At 44.3% G+C, this 23,337-nt stretch overlaps 1 protein-coding gene across 4 annotated transcripts in view; it reads left to right on the top strand.

The window, feature by feature from the left end:
* Window positions 1–23,337, top strand: part of TMEM63B (transmembrane protein 63B) — a 506,581-nt gene that overhangs the window by 462,558 nt on the left and 20,686 nt on the right. For all 4 annotated transcript variants that reach the window (XM_069608789.1, XM_069608792.1, XM_069608790.1 and 1 more), the window contains 6 exons: window positions 3,010–3,147; window positions 4,928–5,081; window positions 6,348–6,454; window positions 16,079–16,165; window positions 17,704–17,769; window positions 22,279–22,441. In XM_069608789.1, coding sequence (XP_069464890.1) covers window positions 3,010–3,147; window positions 4,928–5,081; window positions 6,348–6,454; window positions 16,079–16,165; window positions 17,704–17,769; window positions 22,279–22,441 — 715 coding nt within the window. The remainder of the gene's footprint in view (window positions 1–3,009; window positions 3,148–4,927; window positions 5,082–6,347; window positions 6,455–16,078; window positions 16,166–17,703; window positions 17,770–22,278; window positions 22,442–23,337) is intronic.

The raw sequence follows: 23,337 nt of genomic DNA, 5'->3' as shown, positions 1-23,337 counted from the left end.
TAAATAAATAAAATGGTGGTGAGGGTGGAAAAGGCAGACCAGACTCAGGGCAACGATTGACCTGTGTGGGAGAAGATTAGAAACACACGCCCTCCTTGGGGAAAATCACCCGTTGGATCTGTGCAGAGGGTATTGCGATCACCCAATTCTTGCACCTGACACAAGGGTCAACAGGCTGCACTGACCCAATAGTCCAGACAGAAAGAAGCCTGAGGTAAACATTTAGTCAGGCCTGGATTCTTTTCAGGTACACAGGACTTCATGCCGTATACGTGTTTTTCCTCTGCCAAGCAGATTATCGAAGCTTTGCACGTGTGCAAAAAAAGTGGATCAAATACATTTAGCACACATTTGTATTATCCGAAAATGTTTTCAAAACTGCCAAATTAAAACTGGCTTGTTTTATTTACTGTGTTTGATGATTAACTTGAAACATGTTGTTAACAGATTTATTTTTTATGTTCTATAGCAAACATAGTACAAAAAACGGTCTGATTTATTTTTGCCCGGGTGCAAAAGTGTTTAGAAAATAAGGATTGTGAGAAAACCTGTTTGCTCCATTCCATATTATCAAAGCATTTGCTCACTCTTTAGAACTGGGGCAAATGTTAGATAAACATGTGTAATCAGAATGTGCATTCCTAACTACAGTTACACTGCTCGTCTAATCATAATAGAAACATGCACTGCATCTCTGGTACCACACCCCGAATAAGAGTAAAACAAGGAATGGCAATTTTTCCCCTGCTGAAAGGGTTAATGGGTTTTTAAAGAAAATGTATTGTTCATTTTAATTTACTTTTATGCCTGCTGCTTTGGGCCTGGTAGTCTTTATTGGAGGTTACTGCACACACAGACCGTCCACCACAACTTCAATCCATGTTGCACCTTATGTGGGGGTCTTCGCCGTGTGGTATGTGCACATAAGCCGTGCCACCACAAGTCTGAACGTTGGTTGGCCTTATTTGAAGGTCCTCATTGTGTGGTTTGTGCAAACAGGACCTGCCACCACGAGTGCAATCTTTTGGGCGGGCTTTATTTGAACACCATGTGGGATTATATAGACAGGGGACCTGCCATCATAGGGTCAGGCATGGGTCTCTCCTAATGAAGGTCTTGTGGGATTGTATAGACAGGGGACCTGCCATCATAGGTTCAGGCATGGGTCTCTCCTAATGAAGGTCTTGTGGGATTGTATAGACAGGGGACCTGCCATCATTGGTTCAGGCATGGGTCTCTCCTAATGAAGGTCTTGTGGGATTGTATAGACAGGGGACCTGCCATCATAGGTTCAGGCATGGGTCTCTCCTAATGAAGGTCTTGTGGGATTGTATAGACAGGGGACCTGCCATCATAGGTTCAGCCATGGGTCTCTCCTAATGAAGGTCTTGTGGGATTGTATAGACAGGGGACCTGCCATCATAGGTTCAGGCATGGGTCTCTCCTAATGAAGGTCTTGTGGGATTGTATAGACAGGGGACCTGCCATCATAGGTTCAGGCATGGGTCTCTCCTAATGAAGGTCTTGTGGGATTGTATAGACAGGGGACCTGCCATCATATGTTCATGCGTGGGTCTTTCCTAATGAAGGTCTTGTGGGATTGTATACACAGGGGACCTGCCATCATATGTTCAGGCATGGGTCTCTCCTAATGAAGGTCTTGTGGGATTGTATAGACAGGGGACCTGCCATCATAGGTTCAGGGTTGGGTCTCTCCTAATGAAGGTCTTGTGGGATTGTATAGACAGGAGACCTGCCATCATAGGGTCAGGCATGGGTCTCTCCTAATGAAGGTCTTGTGGGATTGTATACACAGGGGACCTGCCATCATAGGTTCAGGCATGGGTCTCTCCTAATGAAGGTCTTGTGGGATTGTATACACAGGGGACCTGCCATCATAGGTTCAGGCCTGGGTCTCTCCTAATGAAGGTCTTGTGGGATTGTATAGACAGGGGACCTGCCACCACAGGGTCAGGCATGGGTCTCTCCTAATGAAGGTCTTGTGGGATTATATACACTGAAGATCTTTGCGATCTTTTCTAATTAAGGATCTCATTGAATCATTTGCACACTCCTGCAGTGTATTGAATACTTGGTCTGTCTTATTTGAGGGTACAGTCCATAACATGCATAAGAAAGATCTGCCCCAATGCAGCTGATCCGTGGTGTGTCACATATGAGGGTTGCATTGGAGCGTACACACAGAAGATCTGCCACCATGCAGCTGATCCTTGGTGTGTCACATATGAGGGCTACATTGGAGTGTACGCACAGAAGATCCGCCATCATGCAGCTGATCCTTGGTATGTCACATATGAGGGCTGCATTGGATTGTACGCACAGAAGATCTGCCACCATGCAGCTGATGCTTGGTGTGTCACATATGAGGGTTACATTGAATTGTACGCACAGAAGATCTGTCAGCAGGGCTTTGATCAATACTTGGTTGTGTGTGAGAGTCACCAGAGTGGTGGTATACACACATGAGCCTGCCACTATGGTTCTGATCATGTGTAGGCATTATTTTGAGGGTCCCATGGGTGATAGGCACACCTATGTATGAGGATATCCATGGGTTTGATGATTGGAGGGTCTTAGTTGTGAGGTTCATGGAAGTATGCAGACTCCAGACCTTCCCCCATGATCCCTATTATTGGTGTAATGGGTCAGGCTCTTGTGAGTGGATGTGTTTACAGGATCTGTCATCATGGGCCCAATACCTGAGGGGTCTTATTAATGGGTCTTTTGGAATTGTATGCTCTCCTGACCTGTTGCCATGGGTTTGATCTTTCGTGGTTCTTATTCAAGGGTCTCGTGAGTAATAGCCATGTATAATAAGACACGTGTTCAACCTTCGTTGCCTCTTAGTCGATGTCCTGTATTTGACATGCACACACAAACAGCCTGGCTTTGTAGCCTGGAAAATGATTGGCCCTGTTGAGGGTCCTTGGAGGGGCACATTCAGACCCACATGTGCTCTCATTCTCTTTCTTTGCTGCTCTGTTTTAGAATTCTCAAGGACTTTAATGTTTGCAAATGCCAGGGGTGTGCCTGCCGGGGAGAGCCGAGTTCGTCTAGCTGCAGCGAATCACTCCACCTTCCGAACTGGACCGTGACGTATGCGCCTGATCCACAGAATATCTACTGGTAAGCACAGAGGAGCTGGGCCTCGGTCTTTTGAGTACGCAATGGCGATGCTGTATAGCTGACCTTAGCATCCCGGGTTGAGGCATCAATGGCCACTGAGTGCGACTCAACCTTACTTTCTAGACTGCATAATGTTAGGGAAGCCAGTTTATATTGGTGTGGCTTGCTGGGTTACGGCTAGTGCAAATGGAGCACCTGTGTACCAAATACATTCTCAGCACCAACATGGAGGGACCTCCTCGTAACCACATTTAAGTAAACCTTTGCTCACCCCAAGCAACTGAAGTGTTGCCCCCACACCACAAACTACTAAGCAATTCCCATCCTCACCAGATACCGGTTTAGAAGAAAATGTGTTTCTCCTACGTCTGTTGCTGCACTTGCTTTGAGTGCCTAACCAAACTTTGTTGGTAAGCCCTCTCACCACACACCACTGAGCAATGCCTTCTGACCATCTCATGCCATGGAATGGTCCCCATGCCGCGTTAAGGAATGGAGGACCTCATCCTGTTGCAGGCCACCGAGGAATCCGTTCTTCATCTACCAATAAGCAATCCCTTACGGAGCACAACCCACCATCACCACCTCATCACATGGCTCACACACTTCACGCTTCCTTAGAAATCCCACCTCACCACACACCGCTGAGTAAGCACTGTCTGCCCACATGCTACCACAATTCTCTTCTTCTCTACACTTAACCACATACAACCCTTTTCTCAACAAACATACTGCTGAGGAATGCCTGCCTCATTGCAAACCACTGTGATGTCCCTTCCTCTCTACCCCCCCGACAAAGAACTGTCTCTTTATTCTTTACTCTACTGCCTTCCTTGGCACCCGCATCCATAGAGTCCCCTCGTCCGAACTCGCTACTCTTGATTACATTTATCTGGACCTCCATGTGCCATCCCTGAAATCCAGGTCTCTGAAATGTTGTCTTGATACAAATCTTAGGGAGGTTATCAAAGTCTCCTAATCACTTCATTAGTCGCCAAAAGTCCACTCCTTTGCCAATATCAAAGACCGCGTATCTCCGGCAATGTCACTCTCATCACTGCTGTAACGAGGAGGTTGGTTGAATAGCCATGATGCCAGTAGGTCATATCCAGTATCGGGGATCTCTGTGTCTGGGCCTTCGATCCACCATTACACCGGGTTTTCATGATACCCACTGCCTAGGTAACTAATTCACATTTAGATGCACTGCATTAAAAATTATTTTATGTCAATACCCTCAAGACATGGAGTGGATTTAGCGCTTGAGGACTTATGTTGGTGATCCCGCTGTAGGTTGAAGTTGAATTCACGTCAAGATGCAATGTGAAGTGATCTTATATAGCAAAATTCTGGCAGTTTGCCGGCCTCTTGGCTTCTGGCATGTTAAACGAGCATTTGAAAATGGGTTGGAGGAGAAATAGAGGGAGCTTGGTAGGGCCAATCCCACCCCACCCCCCACACCCACATTGGACAAGTGGAAAAAAAGACCCTTGCAAAAAACAATGAAATTCAGTAATACTAACTAACAAATGCATAAAAAAAAATGTTTTTAACATAGAGCTGATTCCTGATGGAATTCTTCTTATCGCCAGCCAAGTGGTTTTACTAATGTTGTGGAGGTTGTGGGGTTTTTATTTCAGAATTGTTTAACTCTGCTGTCGTCCCCCTTAAAAGGGAACAGCTCTCTGACCATGTCGACAGTAGTGGACACTATCTTGTGATTTCAGTGGCGGGGCGTGTGTGCTGTCTGACTCCTCCCCGTTCTGTCTCTTATCTCCAGGGAGCATCTCTCCATCGTGGGCATCGTCTGGTGGATCCGTTGCTTTGTCATAAATGTCATTCTCTTCCTCCTGCTCTTCTTCCTCACCACCCCGGCCATCATCATCACCACCATGGACAAGTTCAACGTGACCAAGCCCGTGGAGTACCTGAACGTGAGTTCCGTGGGGGGCGGGAGGCATGAACACGACCTATGGGACTGGGAGTCTTCTTGGTATGCTTGTCTCATCCACGCTAGGTCCTCCTGCTCTGCTTGTTTTTTTTTTTTATTGGGTTCTATTGTAATTGGTAATTGTAATTGGTTATTTATAACGCACTTAATACCAAGAGGTTTCTAAGCTCGAACACGGGGATCGACCCTGTGTTGCTCCGCGGCTTCTTGTCAGTGTGTTACCCATGGGCTATCCTCTCGGCCAGTTTGGTTTCTTCTCCAAACATTTGAAAGGGATACATTTCATTCTGGTAAGTTTCATTGTGGCAATTTGATCTTCGTTTGTTCTTTTAGTTGGGGGCCCCCCCACAACCCTACTTCCCTTCCAGTTACCCACTACCGCTTTGCTCCTCCCCGCATATCCTTACGCCTTTTTATATATGTGTAACTAATTTCCCACCATGATGCAAATTACTGGGATGAAACTTACCACTTTCAAATTTTTGAGGATGAAGCCACTGACTGTTTCAATGGCTATGCCACCAGTGCCTCACAATTGCCTCAAAACCCTCCAGGAGCCACTTTTGAGGTCTGGTTGTGGGTATTAGGTTAATAGACCTTTTTAGAAACACTGAATAAAAAAAGAAAAAAGATTTATAAAGACCGCTTTGTGACAGTACAGAGCTGTCTTTCTAAATCGAACTGTCCGCCCCTGCGCTGCAAAGTGCACGCATTGGCTGACGAGCACGCCAGGACCCAGAAGCTGCCTCGATGGAAATTGGGTAAGTGTGTGTGTATGTGTTTTATTTTTGGGGATTGTGGGGGTTTGGGATGGCTGAGGGAGGGAGGTTCGGGGGTGGTGGGTGCTGAGGGAGGGGGTTTTCGAGGGTGAAAAACAACCCGATTTTGAACAAATCCCACCGTGGAGGGTGGGGAAGGTCCGGGTGGGAGGTGGGGGTCAAGGCAATGTGGGTTTTTGCATTTTGTATGCCGCCCAAAATCGGCCGCAAAAAAACAATCTTTTTGTTGGGCGACCTTTAAAAAGCAAAATGATCACATAGATCCATGGTTGTGTCTGCATTTCTTGTACCGTGGTACATGTTGAAGTTTCATTTTGTCTCACGTGTGACTCCATGTCTTATATAGTGGGTAATCCTGTTTCTTTTAGTTACTTGTAATCTCCAGGTCTCTGTAGTTTGTTTCATTTGCTTCTGACTTTTTCAGACCCTATCTTGTGGTAAAAGATATCTTTCTCTACTCTTTTCAACAGAACCCGATCGTCACCCAATTCTTCCCCACCTTGCTCCTGTGGGCCTTCTCGGCCCTCCTTCCAACCATTGTGTACTACTCCGCGTTTTTCGAAGCACACTGGACCAGGTAACTGCCTTGTCCCACTCCTCCAGGTGGCCTTCAATGTTCAAACATTTAAATGTTTGACAGAGAAAATATACAAAGTTTATAAACACAAATACCTAAATTCAAGTCACATGGTTTGTATACAAATGGGGTGAATGTGACTTAAATGAATAATGCAAAAGCTTAATATCAGCAATGTACGTGAAATGACTACAGTGGGTTAAAATATTAGAGAAGCGTTGGGCAGGCTTCTGGTGGATTGTGCCCAAGTCACAGAAGAATCCTAATATTCTTTCACATACTCTGAAATCATTTTGCGTATTTGATTTTATGAATCTTTTTTCCTTGCTTATTCGGTGCTGCTGCTGGACAGCCAGGGGTTTTAGATAGAAACTGATTTAACAGGAAACACACATTCAAGGAACTAACATAATTAAAATGGCATAGGTGCCCACTTATTAATAATAAAAACATCGGCTAGGAGGAGCCAGGAATGAGACGTGGACACAGAGAACACATGGTGTTAGAAAATGCCTCACTATCCCTATTCCAGGAGGTGTTTCCCTGCCTACAACAAAACTAAGGGTCTGTCCAATGTCAAGATGTCCAAAGCAAAAACTCCTGTGTCTGAAATACTATCCTGGCCCTCACACTCTATAAATTAACTCTAAGGTGAAAAGGGAAATGTCTTTGGCCTTGAGGTACACAAATGTTCAAAAAGGAAAAGGTGCAACTCCAACACAAATGTTCCAGGTGGATAAAGTTCACAGTTTCAGAGGATGACTCCCTTCCCCTTGATTTCTCTTCACTGTACTTTAAAATTTAAGGATTCACTTTTTCCTTGGGTTTCTTTTGGTCAGCAAACCAACTTGTATGCAAAAATACTTGGCTGTTAGTCTTAATTTTGGTAGGATACCTGGTATACTCTCCTTCCAGGCTTCTCCTTTTTAGTATGATTTAGTATAGTCTTTGGCTATACCTGATGTATTTTTATCAGGACTCTCTCGTGTAATTTGCTTTTCAGTTTGTCCAACTTGAATCTGCCTGGTATACTCTCCTGCCAGAACTTTCATCTGTGCTTCACTTAACACATTTGCAACTTGTATCTGCCTGGTATATTCTATTTGCCAAGGTTTTCTCATATGTTGCACTGGGCACACTTGCAAACTTGACAATACTGTGTATTCATTCCGTTATGTTAAATATCGAGTCTCACATTATATCTCCTATGCTTCATTTACTCTGTTTTGCCTTAGCTAGGGTTGTCAACGTGCCCCGGTGTCCCAGGTTCCCTTGGGTGAACTCACCAGCTCTCTGTGGTGTGTGTCAGTTCTCCAACGGTCAGCATGCAGCCGCTCTTCTGCACCCTGTTCCTTCTTCCCGGGATCGCAGCCTCTGCTTTGTGGCTTCGACGTCCCACGCGGCTCCCGCTTGCCTGCTCTGGGTTTCTTAATGCTCGAGCAGCATTGAGGCTGCTTCTCTTTGCCTGTGTACACCAGAAGTCTTCCTTTCTCTTCCTCGTGTGATGTCCTCGCAGCGAACCAGATCCTGCAATCTGCTCTCCATGGCCTGCTCTGTGAGCCAGTTGGCTCCACGGGCTTCCTCAAAAGCACATCGGTCTCTCGTTCACTGCCTAGAGGACGAGATTCTCTCAGTCAGCGGGCTCTGCAGTTTAAATTTCCCAGCATCAAGTATGCGCTCGCAACCACTAGAGCATAGCTTGTGCTTCTGGCCTCTATCGATCTTCATTACTCCGCTCAGCTTCCTCATTGCAGTACTATTACATGCAGGGAAAGAGAAGTCCATTCTTGATGATTTGTATACAGAGTATGGGAAGGTATTTTCAGTAGCTTTCATGGGGGGAGTGAACGGAGTCATGGCAAAATGACATTAAGGCCTGGGGAATGAAGGGGGTATCTCTAGAATGAAAAGGAGGATACCATGTCTCAACCGATGTCGTGTCACTCTCTTGAGGGGTTCCTCCCCATGTGATCCTCCCTCAAATAGCTGCCGCCAGGGTCAGGATAAGGTAGCTGCTGCCGTCCCCATGCCACATGGGGAAGAAGCGTTGACACCATCAGATTCATCACAGCTATGTTATTGTGGGTCTGTGAGTCAGCAAAAGGGGTGCAGTCACATATCCAAAGAGGAGCGCTGTAGAAGGACAGTGTCTGCTGTGAGTCTAAGCGGGAAGAGGTGATGTATGCACCAAACAGTGTCCAGAGCTACAGTCAACGTTTAGAACGAATGGGTGAACATTTTCTGCTTTCAATCTTCAAATATTTGTTTCTTCAAATCTATCCAATTTAACCTACCCTCCCATCTACCTATCGTCTTATCAGATCTATTCTATGTTCCTATCTGATCCATCCTATCTTCTGATCTGTCAATTTGATCTATCTAATCTTTCGATCTGTTGATTGATCTATCTAATCTTCCGATCTATCGATATGATCAACCCTATCTTCGGATCGATCTCTCCCATTTTCCCATCCATCTAATCTGTTCCGTCTTCCCACCTATTTCATCTACTTTATCTATCTGCTCTTTCTATCTGTTTAATCTATCCTATTTCCTATCTATGTATGAAATCTTCACAGCTAATTTATCCTGCCATCTCATCCATCTATCCTTTCTTTCCATATCTCTGTGATCAATCATAATCCCATTTATCTAGTCTAGAGTCTGATGTCTAATCTAGCCCATCTTTCTAACTACGTAGCCTATCTTCCCATCTGTAACTTACAACCCATCAATCTAACCTATCATATCTTCCCATCTATCCTACTTTCCCATCTTCCTGTCTTCTCTAGCCTACATTCCCCTCTCTATTCAATCTAGACTTTTTTTCCAACTATCTATCCAATCTTCCTTTCTATCTATTCTGTCCTATTTTATAATCTATCTAATCTACCCTATGTTCCCATCTGTCTTCTCTAGCCTATCGTCTCATCTGTCTGTCTAATCAAGCCTACCTTTCTAACTATGTATCTTATCTTCACATCTATCTAGTCTAACCTTTGTTCCAACCTATCAATCCAATCTATTGCATCTTGCTATGAATCTGCCCTAAATCCCCATCTACCTGCCTACTCTAGCCTATATGTCCATCTATCAGTCCTATCTCTCCATCTACCTGCCTGCTTTAGCCTATCGTTCCATCTACATGTCCTGTCTCCCCATCTACCTGCCTACTCTAGTCTATCTTTCACCTATCTGCCCTACCTCCCCATCTACCTGCCCACGCTAGCACATCTTTCCACCTACCTGTCCTATCTCCCCATCTACCTGCCTACTCTAGACTATATTTCCATCTGTCCTATCTCCCCATCTACCTGCCTGCTTTAGCCTATCTTTGCATCTATCTGTCCTATCTGCCCATGTTAGGTACAGGAGGATAGCTCAGGGACAACGCATTTGTCTTGGAAGCAAGACACCGCATAGCAACACAGGTTCGAATCCCGGTCTTGTGCTTAGAAATTGGTCTCCGGTATTAAGCACATTATAAAAGAACATATAATTATCTCTGCATACACCTGTGTACTCTAGCCTATTGTTCCGTCAATCTGTCCATTCTCCCCATCTACCTGCCTACTCTAGATGGATGGAACTGGAGAGAAGTGGGGCGACGCCAAATATTCAAATTAAATATGCCTATCAAAATGCAAAAACACAAGAGCGCATGACACAGGAGGCTGTTCCTTGTCCCTCTTTATTTGGCTCTTTCACAACTAATAGCTCCTCCTAGGTACATCCTTATACAAATAATACATTTCAATGTATCAGACCATTGGTGGGCACTCTACAACACTAGTCTATAAGAAGAATACAATTTCATTGGTTGGTCGTTTGCTCATCCGACCTCGAGCACATTTACGCTGTGCCAAGGTACATGGTGGGGAAGGAGAGGTGGACGAACCGCTATGATCCAGCTTAAAGAAGTTACTCCCTTCTGCGTGAGTGAGGCCATATCTGCCAGTTTGTTCATGGCCTTGGCATGTCATCAATGTCTGGATGTACTAATGAATTGACAGGTGCACTATCTAATCTAAACGGAAAATTTTATCAACAAACCGAGGGTACAGCTATGGGTGCCACCATGGCTCCGATCGTGGCTAATCTATATGTTGAAACTTTCGAGAAATCACATATTTATAACAACTGCAATGCCTTCAGCAACAACATCACCAAATGGAGTCGCTACATCGATGACATTTTGGTATTGTGGAAGGGAACACAGGACGACGCCAACAATTTCTTTACCTGGGTAAATGGTCTCAATCCCCATCTACAATTCACGATGACTTCTAGTAATGAGTTTACTAACTTTCTGGACCTTACCATATTCCCCCTCAATGGGGTTTTGAAAATAAAACCTTGTCATAAACCGACAGATAAGAATTCCCTTCTGGATTATTCTAGCCACCACATCAAACATTTACGTGACAACCTCCCCTTTGGCCAATTTCTCCGTCTTAAGCGGAATAGTTCTGATAAAGAAACCTACGAAGTTGAAGCTTCCACACTCAGTAAAAAGCTCAGACAAAGAGGCTACCCCAAAAAGTTAATAAAAAAATCAGCCAAAAGGGCATTTAATAATAATCAGGAAGCCCTGTTAGAACCCAAGCCAACAAAACCAAAACAGGATCGTTTTGTCTGTGTGAACACCTTTACGGACCAGAGTTTTGAAACCAACAACATCATAAAGAAAAACTGGAAAATTTTCAGAACGGCTACTCAAGCTATCTCTATGCCTATTTTTGCTTATAAAAGAAGCACCACCATTGGCAATATAGTTAGTAATAGCAAACTGAAATCGGTCAATATTCCGGAACCTAAATTGACCACCTTTTGGGGTCTCCCAGAAGCCACTGGGCATTATCGCTGCGGCACATGTGGCGTCTGCAAATTAACTGCTAGAACTAAAGAAGTTCATGTTGGCCTCTCAAAACGCTGGACCCAAAAGAACCTCACTAATTGTAATACCGATTTTGTGGTATATATGATTACCTGTATATGTGGATTGCATTATGTCAGCAAAACTGTCAGAAAAGTAAAAACACGCATAATGGAACATCAGAGCTGTTTGAAGAACAGAACTGAGAATGCTCTGCTTGTGAAACACTTCAATCTCCTGAAACACAAATATGAGGACTTCACTTGGACGGTCCTCCTGGCCCTGAAAGGAACGAATAACACAGCACGTGAAAAGAAACTGTTGAAAATGGAACAAAAGATGATCTTTACCCTACATAGTGATGTTAAAGGGCTCAATGAGTCGATCGATTGGCATAATATTTAGTTTTCCCTTGTAATATCTCTTCGTTCATTATGACATATGGAGTATCTATTTACGATGTACCTACAGGCAACTCTTCCACTGTGGTTGTATCACTCTGGAGCTCATTGGTCAGTTATCTCGCTCACCCCGAGTTTTCCCTAGCCCCCCCCTTTTTTTAAGAGCCTCCTTCTGTTAGGATCCTTGTCCTTTCTCATATCACGGGTTTTCTCCACTAACTCACCCTGGTATACTTCGTGCCCGTTATACACTATCTGCCACTTCATTCCAAGATGGCCGCCGGGCTTTACCTATTCACAGCACCCTTCTTCGGTCGAACAAACATAGTAGGACTCCCAGGGTTACCCTTGACTACCAGCCTGCATCGGCCGCATCGCGCAGCCACTGGATACATTCTGTTTGATCTTACGAATGCGGTAGACTTGCCCGCCGTGCACTCCTCCTCATTTGGTAAGTGATTCTGCGCTTGCGAGATGCTTCTCGCTCTCCTTTGCATCACCTTATCCTTTGATGCAGGGTCGATCATTTTTTAACCCTGATCATACCGTTTTTTCTCAATTTTTATTTTTTAGTGCGGATTGCGGTGATTCGTCCCCCGTTACTACATCTATGGCTTACTAAGGTAATGTATTCCTTTTACTTGTGATCACTGACACGCCTTCCACCGCGGGATTCTTTTCCCCGAGTTTTGTTCACCTGGGCGGATAGTAGTGCTCCGGTCCCATCGATCACCATACTATTGCACACTTAATAAGGGATTGTCACTGCCGTTAGGTCCCCGCCTGGTGGCCCTACACAGACTTGGCTTGGTCACTTGTTTCACGTGTTTCTTGCGATGCAGGCCCCGCTCACTCTCTGCCGGTTTCTTTTTTTCTTTGTATATTGGTGGGACTTACTGTTAACGGTTCCCCCCTCTCTCACTATGAGATGCTTTTACTTAAAGACACCTACAGGGTGTCCCTTTCCCGATATTTGCTGCTGTGTTGTGTGTACTCTGAGGCTTTTTCATTTCAGCAGAAACTTTTGCTGTAGATTATTCTTTATTTCTTGTAGGGCCGCGATGGTCGCCTCCCTACAAGTACTAATCTAAGTAGAGAGCCCCCACTGGCACCCGGATAGGTAATTATTCCCCTTGATATGGTGCCTAGCTCATTTTTTGAACTTGCCAAAGTATCTAGTTATTGATTAGCTAACCCTTTGATGTCTGTTGTTTTTATCTTTTGCAGGTGCTATGATACTTTAGTTGTATTGTTTACCACTCCAATTGTTAAATAGGCTATGCTGTAAATTAATTTCCTCCTGGTGAATGTTCCACACTTTGTTTTAAAGGAACAGAAACATGTCGAGACACATCTCTGTACTGTAAACAGAGAGTAAAACTTATGACACATTTATCCATGCCTGGTTGGGTACCATACTATTTGCTTGACAAGTACCCTCAGTGTTCGTATTTTTTCTGTAACATCGTATTAAACTGGCCATCCGAGCCTACTACGTATTCCCTATTGTTGTTTTGTACATTGGAAGTGACAATTTCTGTATTTTTTGACCAATCTATTTAATTGGATGTTTTAAATTTTACGATTTTTTTCGTTATTAAAATTTGATACTGACTTTTTAACTTTCACTGGTCCCTCCTAGTGTTTTACTAAGAGTGTTAATGCTTGACACCTCTCTAGTACCTGCTTTATAACTTTTTCTCCTTATACATTGACTACTATCCTGCCGGATATAGACAAAGTATACACTGCTAATTGTGATTAGACAGTAGAATACCGCGTTTCCTCTCCTTGTAAGTAGTAGCACTATCTAATGGGCCTGGAATCAATAACCATTGTTTTTGGTCACGTGGTAGAGGACCACTGTTCAGAGCTCAATTTCATCTATTTACTAGCCTAAGTATCCGTCTTCGCCCAGGATGTCCATTCTCAGTCTCACTACAGTTTCTTCAGCAGTTTCATTAGTTTGTTGTTCAGTAGCATTAATTCTCTTAACAGCAAGTTGTATTTCAGTTTCTCCAGCAGTTTTGTTGCTTTGTTTTTTAGCAGCACATATTCTCGTATTCGTAAACCTTGCTTCAGGTTCTTGAGCACTTTCATTTCTTCGTTGTTCAGTAGCACTAATTCTCTTTACAGCAAGTTGTTTTTCAGTTTCTCCAGCAGTTTTGTTGCTTTGTTTTTTAGCAGCACATATTCTCGGATTAGTAAATCTTGCTTCAGGTTCTTGAGAACTTTCATTGTTCTGTCTGAAAAGCATGTTGAATTCTATCAGCTTCATGGTCTTGAGATATACCTTCTTCACAATGTTGATCTTGTTTCAGCTTTCAATGTTTTGTTTTGATTCGGGTGGGATTAAAAACTGCTCTTTTTTTCGTGGCATTTCTGTAAAAATATATTTGTGGGATTAAAGCATTAATGAAAGGAGATCATACAGAAGAAAGAAGTCTTTTTGTTCAACATGGAACCTGATTCAAATCAACTCTTTCATCTAGGTCATCTTCAAATTGTAGCAAAATTCCATTTGATGTCATGAGGGTGAAGTACCTGTCCTTTACAAAATTTTGCAATCGAAATTAATCAGCTGTTGATCATGTTTCAGCTCCGATGTGCGATGATGAGCACTTTCTACAAATTACGTGAAGATGGCGGTGTAACACCACAAAACGTAATGCCGAAAAACAAAGCCAAAAACACAAAAAGATTAATTACCTCTGGAACGAGATGTCCTATCGAGCCAGAAATCGTTGCATTAATTCGGCAATGAAATAAAGAATATTCCATCCAAAATTCATGACACCAGACCTCACCGTTCATGAGGCTTTACGTCCCCAAGAACGCCACATACAAACCCACAAACATACATGACTTTGTTTTTTATATATATATATATATATATATATATATATATATATACACATATATATATATAATTGTTTTTTCTGCTCTTCTAACGTGTGTGCGCTTTCCTTCGGCGATCACTTGGGGCATTGGGGCACTGTGTACTCACTGCTGCAAACTGAACTAATGAACTTAATAATTGCATGATGTGTGCCCTGGGAAACGCTATCTGGTGCGGTTTCAGCTTCTAAGCCGAACTCACCTCAGCGCACTGACCTTGGTGCTTGGGGATGCTGTCTGAACCCTTTGAGGCCTAGAATGCTGTGTTAATCAATTTTATGCCAGGATGCAGTATTTCAAAATTGAGGCCTTGTAGGGCTTGGTCTGAGTAATGGCGGTACTTTGGTTCTTTCACCGCCATGTTAGTGTTATTCGCGTCTTGCATGTCGCCATTCATTGTCCCCCGCCTGTGTATGCTTTAACCTCTGCCTGCTTGCCCATCTGTATTCTACTTGGATAACCCTGTCTGGGTATTCTACATACTATCTTACTTATGTGAATGCACGCTACTTCCCGCCCTGCTTGTGTAGCGCAACCTATTCTACTCTTATGGTGGCTGCATGGTAATTGGTGTTTACTAACAGTTTACTGAACCTTTCTCAGTGTATACTTCCGTTCATGATTGGGAACATGTGGGGGAGTGGTCCGACCCGCCCAAACTCTCATCTCCATTATCACAGTTACATGTAGTACAAAAATCGTATGATACCACAGACCCATGTTTATTATTGGATGTAATGGTTTGCGGTTAATACGGACATTATGTGTTTATAAAACCGTTCCCCACATGATTGGGTAGGGCAGCGTCAGGTCCCATCGCTAGCCAGACAGTCTTGTAGGACCTGCTCTGAAGCCTGTCGCTCTGCTTTTTGCTGTGTATCCAAAGCCGTCAGGAAACCTGTTATATAGGTTGGTGATCGTGCAGGGAATTAACTGCTTAGGCCGGGATTTCCTGGTGAATTGAACCATACAAAAAGGCAGGATTCTTTCAGATGTGTGTTGGTGTATGAGGAAAGTGAGAGGTAACAAATCTTCAGGAAGTTTGGTGTGAGGTCACGGATTTTGTATGGAGTTGGCTCTTTGCAGTGATCGCCCTTGAAGAGGGTGTGGCGGATCATGCCAGTATTTGGTCATATGAGGATAGGATCTAGCTGGGAGTTTCGTGTATATCAACTCAGATCTCAAAGGGAGCTAGGTGGTTGAGGATCTCGCAGGGAGGGAGGTCTATAGAATTTGGATCTTGCTGTAGGATTCTTCTATAAGATCTCGGCTTTCACAGGGAGCTTTCTGTACAAGGTCCGAGATTACACTTACGCATGGGAACAGAATCTTAACGGGAAGCTTTATGTACGAGGTATTCGATGGACAACATGCATTTTGGTATCGGGTGATGTGACCTTGCAGGCAGTTTCATGATGTCGGGCTCTTGCTTTTTTCTCCTCTCAATAGGTCTGGTGAGAACAGAACAACAATGCACAAGTGTTACACATTCCTCATCTTCATGGTCCTCCTGCTGCCATCGTTGGGACTGAGCAGGTAATGTATGGCCTGTGCACAGGGTAAGGCTGGTATTACAGCATCTTAGCATTCATTACAATACCACTTCTATGCATTGTTCCAACCTCCGGGTGCCTGGTGTCCTTTGCTGTCCATCAAATCTGATGTGTTTATCCCCACTAGTGGACATGTAACCTTGCTCAGCTCTACAAGACCTAATTGTGCATCCCCCTCTTATTTTCAGCAGTTGGTTTTATATGAATGATCTGATTGTATTATTCGCATAGTGTAGGGTCACCCATGGGTCACTTTGTGCTGTGGAATAAGTACAAAATAATGAAAGGATAAGATTAAAAAAACATTAACAGGAAGAACAAAACAACTGTGAAAATAAAATTCAGCATGATGAAATACAAGAACATCCAAAGGGCTGCAACAGCAGTCGAACAGAAGAGTGGTAGGCCAATCTAGACGCCTAGGCAGGGGCTAGACCGCAGTCCGAGTGCCCATGTTCACCAGGTGCTGCCGTCCATGCGCCATGTAAAGACCAACGGGCGAGCAGATCTACCCACCTGAAATCCCACATTTGCCATCCGAAAACAGCTCTTGTCTGACACTGTGGTGATAACATAAACCACCAGAGAGTGGGTAGGGGCGCCAGGAGGAGTTAGAAAGATTGAGTGGTACCTACAGAGCAATTCAGTCTGCTTTGATGGAATGGAACAGCGTGATGTGGAGGGGAACTGTTTTGTCCTTGTGTGCATGCTTTGAACCGCACATTGTATGACCCCCCTGTTTTGTCTGCTCCAGAAATTATGCTTTTCATAATCTCTACCTGCGTTCTTATATTTATGCTCTTCCATATTTCAGTGCCTATGCTCTCTGTGGCTCAGAGCCCACAACATATCGGTGCCACCTGTTTAGGCTACCACCATTACTTGAGTTCCACCACCATAATAATCTCCAGCAGATACAGGATGTGGTTCTACCAGGAGATGGGGAATCTGGAATGGCACAGCTGTTGGAAGGTCTTTCAGTAGGGATTAAGAGGGTTCTGCATGCGTTCCTGGGATATTTGTGGGTTTCCCATAGTCGCTATGCTGTTGAATTTGGGATTAGAAGACTTGCATTCAAATGCCAGTTGCCAAGTTCAATGCACTGAAATAGCTCCTGAAGGGATGGGCCAACCTCACTTTCTTCTAAAGGTCAAAAGAATTATGTTCTGCTCCCATAATTTAATTAGTCACATGGAAGGCGGGCGGGGCATTGGCACTGAAGGACCCCTCGTGCAGTTTCTCACAACCGTGAACTGTGTGGTGAGGAAACTAACGTTCTCAGACATCGTGGCACTGCCTGAAGAATAGACCAGTTTCATCATGAAAACTAGCAAAACAAAGTTGGTATTTTCCTTTTAGTGGGATGTCCTTCCAAGATTGATTGACGGCTATAAGCATTTTTTTTAAAGGGAAGTTTCTTAAAAAAATTAATTGGCCAGACGTTCTGTGTTGTAGTGATCGAGTTGGATTATTCTAATGAACCTCTATCTTTCTTTCACCTGTCCATGTTCCATTCTCTAGCCTGGACCTCTTTTTCCGCTGGCTGTTTGATAAGAAGTTCTTGGCTGAAGCTGCGATCCGCTTTGAGTAAGTGATTTCCCTTTTAACATCTCTGGTGCGGGGAGCCTTGATATCTCTGGCCCAGAAGCAGTATCCCCGGGAAAGCTGTACAGATTTGGGCATCCCCGCCCAAGCCTTGTTTTGTTGTAACACTGATTTCTCCTCTGTTACCTCTCAGCTTCTCTAGCCTAACCCAATGCAAAGGTATTTCTTGTTCCTTTTCACCTGTCAGGTGGTTTTTCAGAATTGGTACTGTTGAAGGCTTCTAACAAGCCAACATTGGTGGACCTTCAAGTGTTTGGCCCAAAAGCCTTTACTTTCTCTTGGTAATGAGGATGGGCAGTTAGGCTAGGACTTGAGAGGAGGGTTTGGTGTAAAGTACAATTAACAAACGCAAGCGCTTGACAAGGAATAGATTATCGACAGAGATAAGTTAAAAAATGTCTGTTTACTTAGCAACATTTATGCATTGAGTAAAATGCAACAAAAGATCGTTAAAAGCAATAGATTCCTGGGCAAATAAGCATTTGGGATTGCAGAGCACTCAAGCCCGCTAATGCATCCAACAATACATGTACAATTCTCCAAATTTGACTTGGAAACAGAACTCGATTATCACACCACGTTAAAACATATATATCTACTCCCTTTTGCAAAATGATGGTCCACATAAAAGGAGTGACATGAACTCAGGCTATCCCAAAACATCCTTCCCCCCCACCACTTCCCTCCTTCCCTTGTTTGTAGCATCAAGAGTTTATAATGTCCACAGTAAGTAACTCAGGTTAGATTACTCTTAAGATACTTTCCAAAAGTAATCGCAGTTCTCCTTTAGAGAAAAAAGGGCTTGATGCAGAGGTAGCTCTAGGGTTCGTGCAATAGGTTTGTTTCACAGGCAAGTTAGGTTTCCTGGGTACTGAAAGTGCAGCAGCCTTTCCTGATCATCCAGGAAGACCCCTGACAGGATAACCAGACTCCAGAAAGACCCCAGACAACCAGATAACTAGACTCCAGGAAGACCCCAGACATGACAACCAGACTCCGGTTCCACCACCAGAGGTCAGGCTCAGATTGCTGCACGAGTGGACTTTACATACGTACATAAAACCAGGACAGGAAGGACTCTAAAGTAGGTGTGTATCCCAGCCCCTTGAACCTCGAATCACGAAGCCAACGATGCCAGGTAAGTGAGGGCTGTTTGAGACCAATGTTCTTCCAGTTTTGCTGCAGATCTTGTCCTTGAGTGGCAGCTGCGGGGATCACTTTTGGTGTCTGGTTTGGATCTGGCTAAGTTGAACCTCCAATTTCTCGGGTTCACAGATATTTAAGTAAACCACTGTGCTAGACCCAAGGAATCGAGCGATGAAGGACCTCCGCTTGCTTCCATAGCCATAATTGGACAGGACTTTGAGGATGCAGCAGGCGGAAGATGCAATTGAAGATACCTCTGCAAGTGTCACCAGGCATGACGGAGCAGGACCCGCTCTCCAATGAAATGCAGCAGAATCAGAAAGGGGGCGAGACCACAGTCCCACGACGAGAGAGTCTGTGCTATCTCGAGCCCCAAGGCCAGCTGACTTCTGAGTAATTTAGGTGTCCCCACTACAGATAATGACGGTTGGATCCAGGCAGCGGGACGAGTTAGTCAGACATGCTGGAGCGGCTCAGCGGTGGTGCCCACCACAACAAAAAAGATGTGTGGAAGGGGGCAGGGGCTTCATTGGCAGAGGTAGAGACAGACAATAGAGGGAAGAGGAGCTGAGGGGAAGATGGCGGATGGGTGAAAGCAGCGTCCAGCTTGTTTGGAAAGCAGGGTTATATTGTGAGATTCAGTCAGTGATCTGAGTAACCTAATTGACTGCAGCGCTTGCCCCGGACGCTAATCACATTTTTAAACAGAGAGAACAAACCGAGTGAACAAGGCATAACAAAAAGCAGCAGTGTTCCAATAAAACGAGACACTACATTTTTAGTCAGTATATCCAAACCAAATGAAAACATCTTATGACAATGTTGCAAATAACTTTGCCCAAAATGAACAGCATCATTTAGCCCTCAACTACAGCAGAAAGCCGAAACATTGAAGCAAGTTTTTAGCAAAAAACCTGACACCCACAATCAAGTCTTCAGAGATTTTCAGATTGAGAGGAGTTCTTGTTTCTGGAGTTGTTTCGTGCAGATCGCGTAACTCCCATTGCGAGGAAGCGTTTCAATTGGAGCTTCTTCTGAACTCTGATCTCAGTGCTGAATTGATCTTGGCTCTGCAGGCTCCCTGATCCACCTGAGATAGTGTTTCGGATGGTTGACGTGAATGGCCTTAGGTGTAGGGCAGATGACCTTTAAAAAGACTCCTCCTGTCTAGGAGCACCTGTGCAGTTCATTGAAGAACTGCACAGTGATGTGGTCTAATTTTCTGGCCCTGGAGAGCCATCCAGCTGCAGCATGAAAGATGGCGGTCAGTGTGGGCAAGTGTGGATTTGTAAAGGCCCAACAGAATTGCATTGCCAGTGCCGACCGCGGAGAAGGCAGCGATTCATCCAATTACTAGAGTTCAACTGAAGAATGTGTCTACTGAAAACATTGAGGTTGAGCATCTGAACCGCGTCCTTGAACGTATGCATATAATCGGAGAGGAAAAGAGAAGAGGCCCACAACCAGAGCCAAGTAGATGGTATTAAGTCCGGTTACGTCATAGAGCTGAAGGCGCCTCGCCAAGAGGTTTCAAGATTACACTTCGGTTTTGTATGACACCAAACGCAAAGGGGCCTAGAATTTCGTTCAGTCTAGGTACGTTTAGTAACACATACAGTATGTAAAAGCAACCACATCTCTGGTCAGATCGCCAGTGATGGACAGAATTCGGGAAAGACTGAAGACGAGATCATCTCGCACTGATCGTGATCATTGCAATATCAAAACCGATGGGATGAGCTTTCCAGTAAACTAATGATCGATTCTTGTTTCAATGGGCCTCATTACGACCCTGGCGCTAATGGGTTAACGGCGCTGTAAAAGGCTGCAGCGCAGTTAACCCATTAGCCCCTGATTACGAGGTCCCTTTGCGGGACCCGACCTTAATGGCTGGTCTACACCAGCCGTTAAAGTAGGGACCCGCAAAGGGGCCTTGGTGCTAAGTACGGTACCGTACTTAGCGCCTTCCCCATTCCCATTGAGCCCTATGGGGCAAAAATGTGAATGTGGAAGGGCCATGGAGGAAGGGGGAATTACCGCCCCGCCAACCTTGTAATGGGGTGGTATTTCCCCATTTCACCATGGCGGAGTCAGTAAGTCACCGGCATGGACCATGGTGCTACTAGGACCATGGTTTTCCGCCTGGGTCATAATGAGGCCCAATTTGTTTAAAATAATTAATTGCAAACAGAATAATACAATATCTCTAAAATAAGCATGCCCCACAGTTTAAAAAAAAACACTACAATGTAATCTTTCATTATCTTTTGTCCAGTGTAAGCATTTGCTAAGAGTAATTATTCTAAGAAGACGCTATAAGTGGTCTTGTATAACACACCTGTGCCATTTTGGCATCCTTGCTGCTCATATGTGCAGTGAGGAAAGGTCAAAGCAGACGTCTGTCCCTCCTCTCTCCCTGTCGCTTGGAAAACCTTCATAGTGGCAGCTCTTGTTCTTCTTCTTGCTCTTGTTCCTTTTCTAGGGGCAGTGCAGCTTGTTTTAAACAATGCTATTTAGGGGGTCTGAAAATGGGGGCAAACAAATCCACAGTTTCTAGTGGATGAACTGTTTACAACATTTTATAGGAATTGTATTTGACTTTCATTTGAACAAGACAGTCAGGCTACCATATAGGAAGTATTACATTAACAAACCAGGTGATCTAAAAAAAAAATAAAACCACACGCCTTATATAATTTGGGCTGAGAGGTTGGGCATTTTTCTTTTTTGCGGCTTTCCCTCCATATACATCAATGAGAACACCCTATTTTTTGCGATTGTGTTTGACCTTTCCTGACTTTTAGAGGCAAGTCAGGACTTTTGCTTCACTTAACGTACCAAGCTCATCTCTTTTGGGGGCACTGATCAGTCCCCATGGCCATCAGAGCATGAGAACTTTGTTCATAGTGCATGGTAACATTTTAATCTTTGTTTTTCCGAGCACCCAACCATCCCCTTCTGTGAAGTGCGGTAGGGACACTTTGTGTCTCTATAACTTAATTTTCTGGTTACTTGCATTATCTGTCCAGTATGAGATGGTGGCAGCGGATCCTTTTTAAGTGTTTTCTTTTTTACGGTGCACCATGTGATACTGCCTTCAAGGTTATTGCTGTCTTTTGTCCTCAATACCTTTTGAGGACAATGCCGCTACTCGATAGCGGGCCGATGACCATATCAATCTATATCCGATATCAAGGTGGTCAATTGTGTTTAAAAGTAGAAATGTCTGTCCTAATGCGATAGTTGCAAGCACACGTCCCTGCATCCTGTTCCTTCATTTCACTTTTGTTCCTTCTCCCTCTCTTCCCCCTCCCCACCTACATTGTGACCCCTCTTACCGTCCAGGTGTGTGTTCCTTCCGGATAACGGCGCATTTTTTGTGAACTATGTCATTGCGTCGGCTTTCATCGGTAATGCCATGGACCTGCTGCGCATTCCTGGATTGTTGATGTACATGATCCGGCTCACCCTGGCCCGGTCGGCTGCCGAAAGGAAGAACGTCAAGCGAGTATGTTTGGGTGGCACCTCTGCCTCTATGGATTGTAAACCCCTGGGGACCCCGGGGAGGGAGTAACATGGAGGGAGAGTGGTAACACAGAGAAAACCTATCAGATCAAATGACAAACTAATATTGTGTGATGCATGGATAGTGAGTGGAACCACCAATATTTGAAGTGATGTGTTCCATTGTGCATGCCTCTTGGTGAACCTTCAAACAGTTAAGGCTCTGCACCTCAATTCCCTAGGTAGCTCTCAACATTTATCATTCTAGTTTTATTTACATAACTATGTACACTGAAAGTTATGTCTCAGACTGGTATTCAATGCTAATTATTAGTCATTTCTGTAGGTGCTGCGAGTAGATTTAAGGAGCAAGACATCTTCTTGGCCTTTAATCATTTCCTGTGGAGCTGTATCTCGGGGTTGTCTTCATATATAGAGCTGTATCTCTTTGCTTTTTTGGGTTTTTTGTGGAGCTGTAGGTCAGTAGCGTGTGTTCTGTGGAGCTGTCTCCATATAGAGCTGTGTCTTGTTAACGAGTTAATCTCTGGAAGCTTATCTCAAGAGAATGTGTTCTCATGCTTAGCTGTGAATCGGGGGATAGTATTCTGTAGAGCTGTATCCCTTCGGACTTCTGGGTTTTTGTGGAGCTGTATGTCAGTAGGGTGTGTTCTGTGGAGCTGTCTTCTGGGGGCTGTTCTTAAGCTGAGATGTATGATGGGAAGATGTGTTCTTCTGCAGAGCTGTACCTTGGGAGGGTGGATTTTTCAGTGGAGCAATCTCTCAGGACCATGCCCTCTTCAGTGGTGCTGTACATTTGGAAGATGTGCTCTTCTGTAGAGCTGTACCTTGGGAGGGTGGATTTTTCAGTGGAGCGGTCTCTCAGGACCATGCTTTCTTCAG

The sequence above is a fragment of the Ambystoma mexicanum genome, chromosome 4q (genome assembly GCF_040938575.1).
Source record: "Ambystoma mexicanum isolate Mex_15411 chromosome 4q, UKY_AmexF1_1, whole genome shotgun sequence".
NCBI lineage: Eukaryota > Metazoa > Chordata > Amphibia > Caudata > Ambystomatidae > Ambystoma > Ambystoma mexicanum.
Note: the sequence above shows the minus strand (reverse complement) of the source record. Positions and strands in the feature narration are given on the sequence as shown.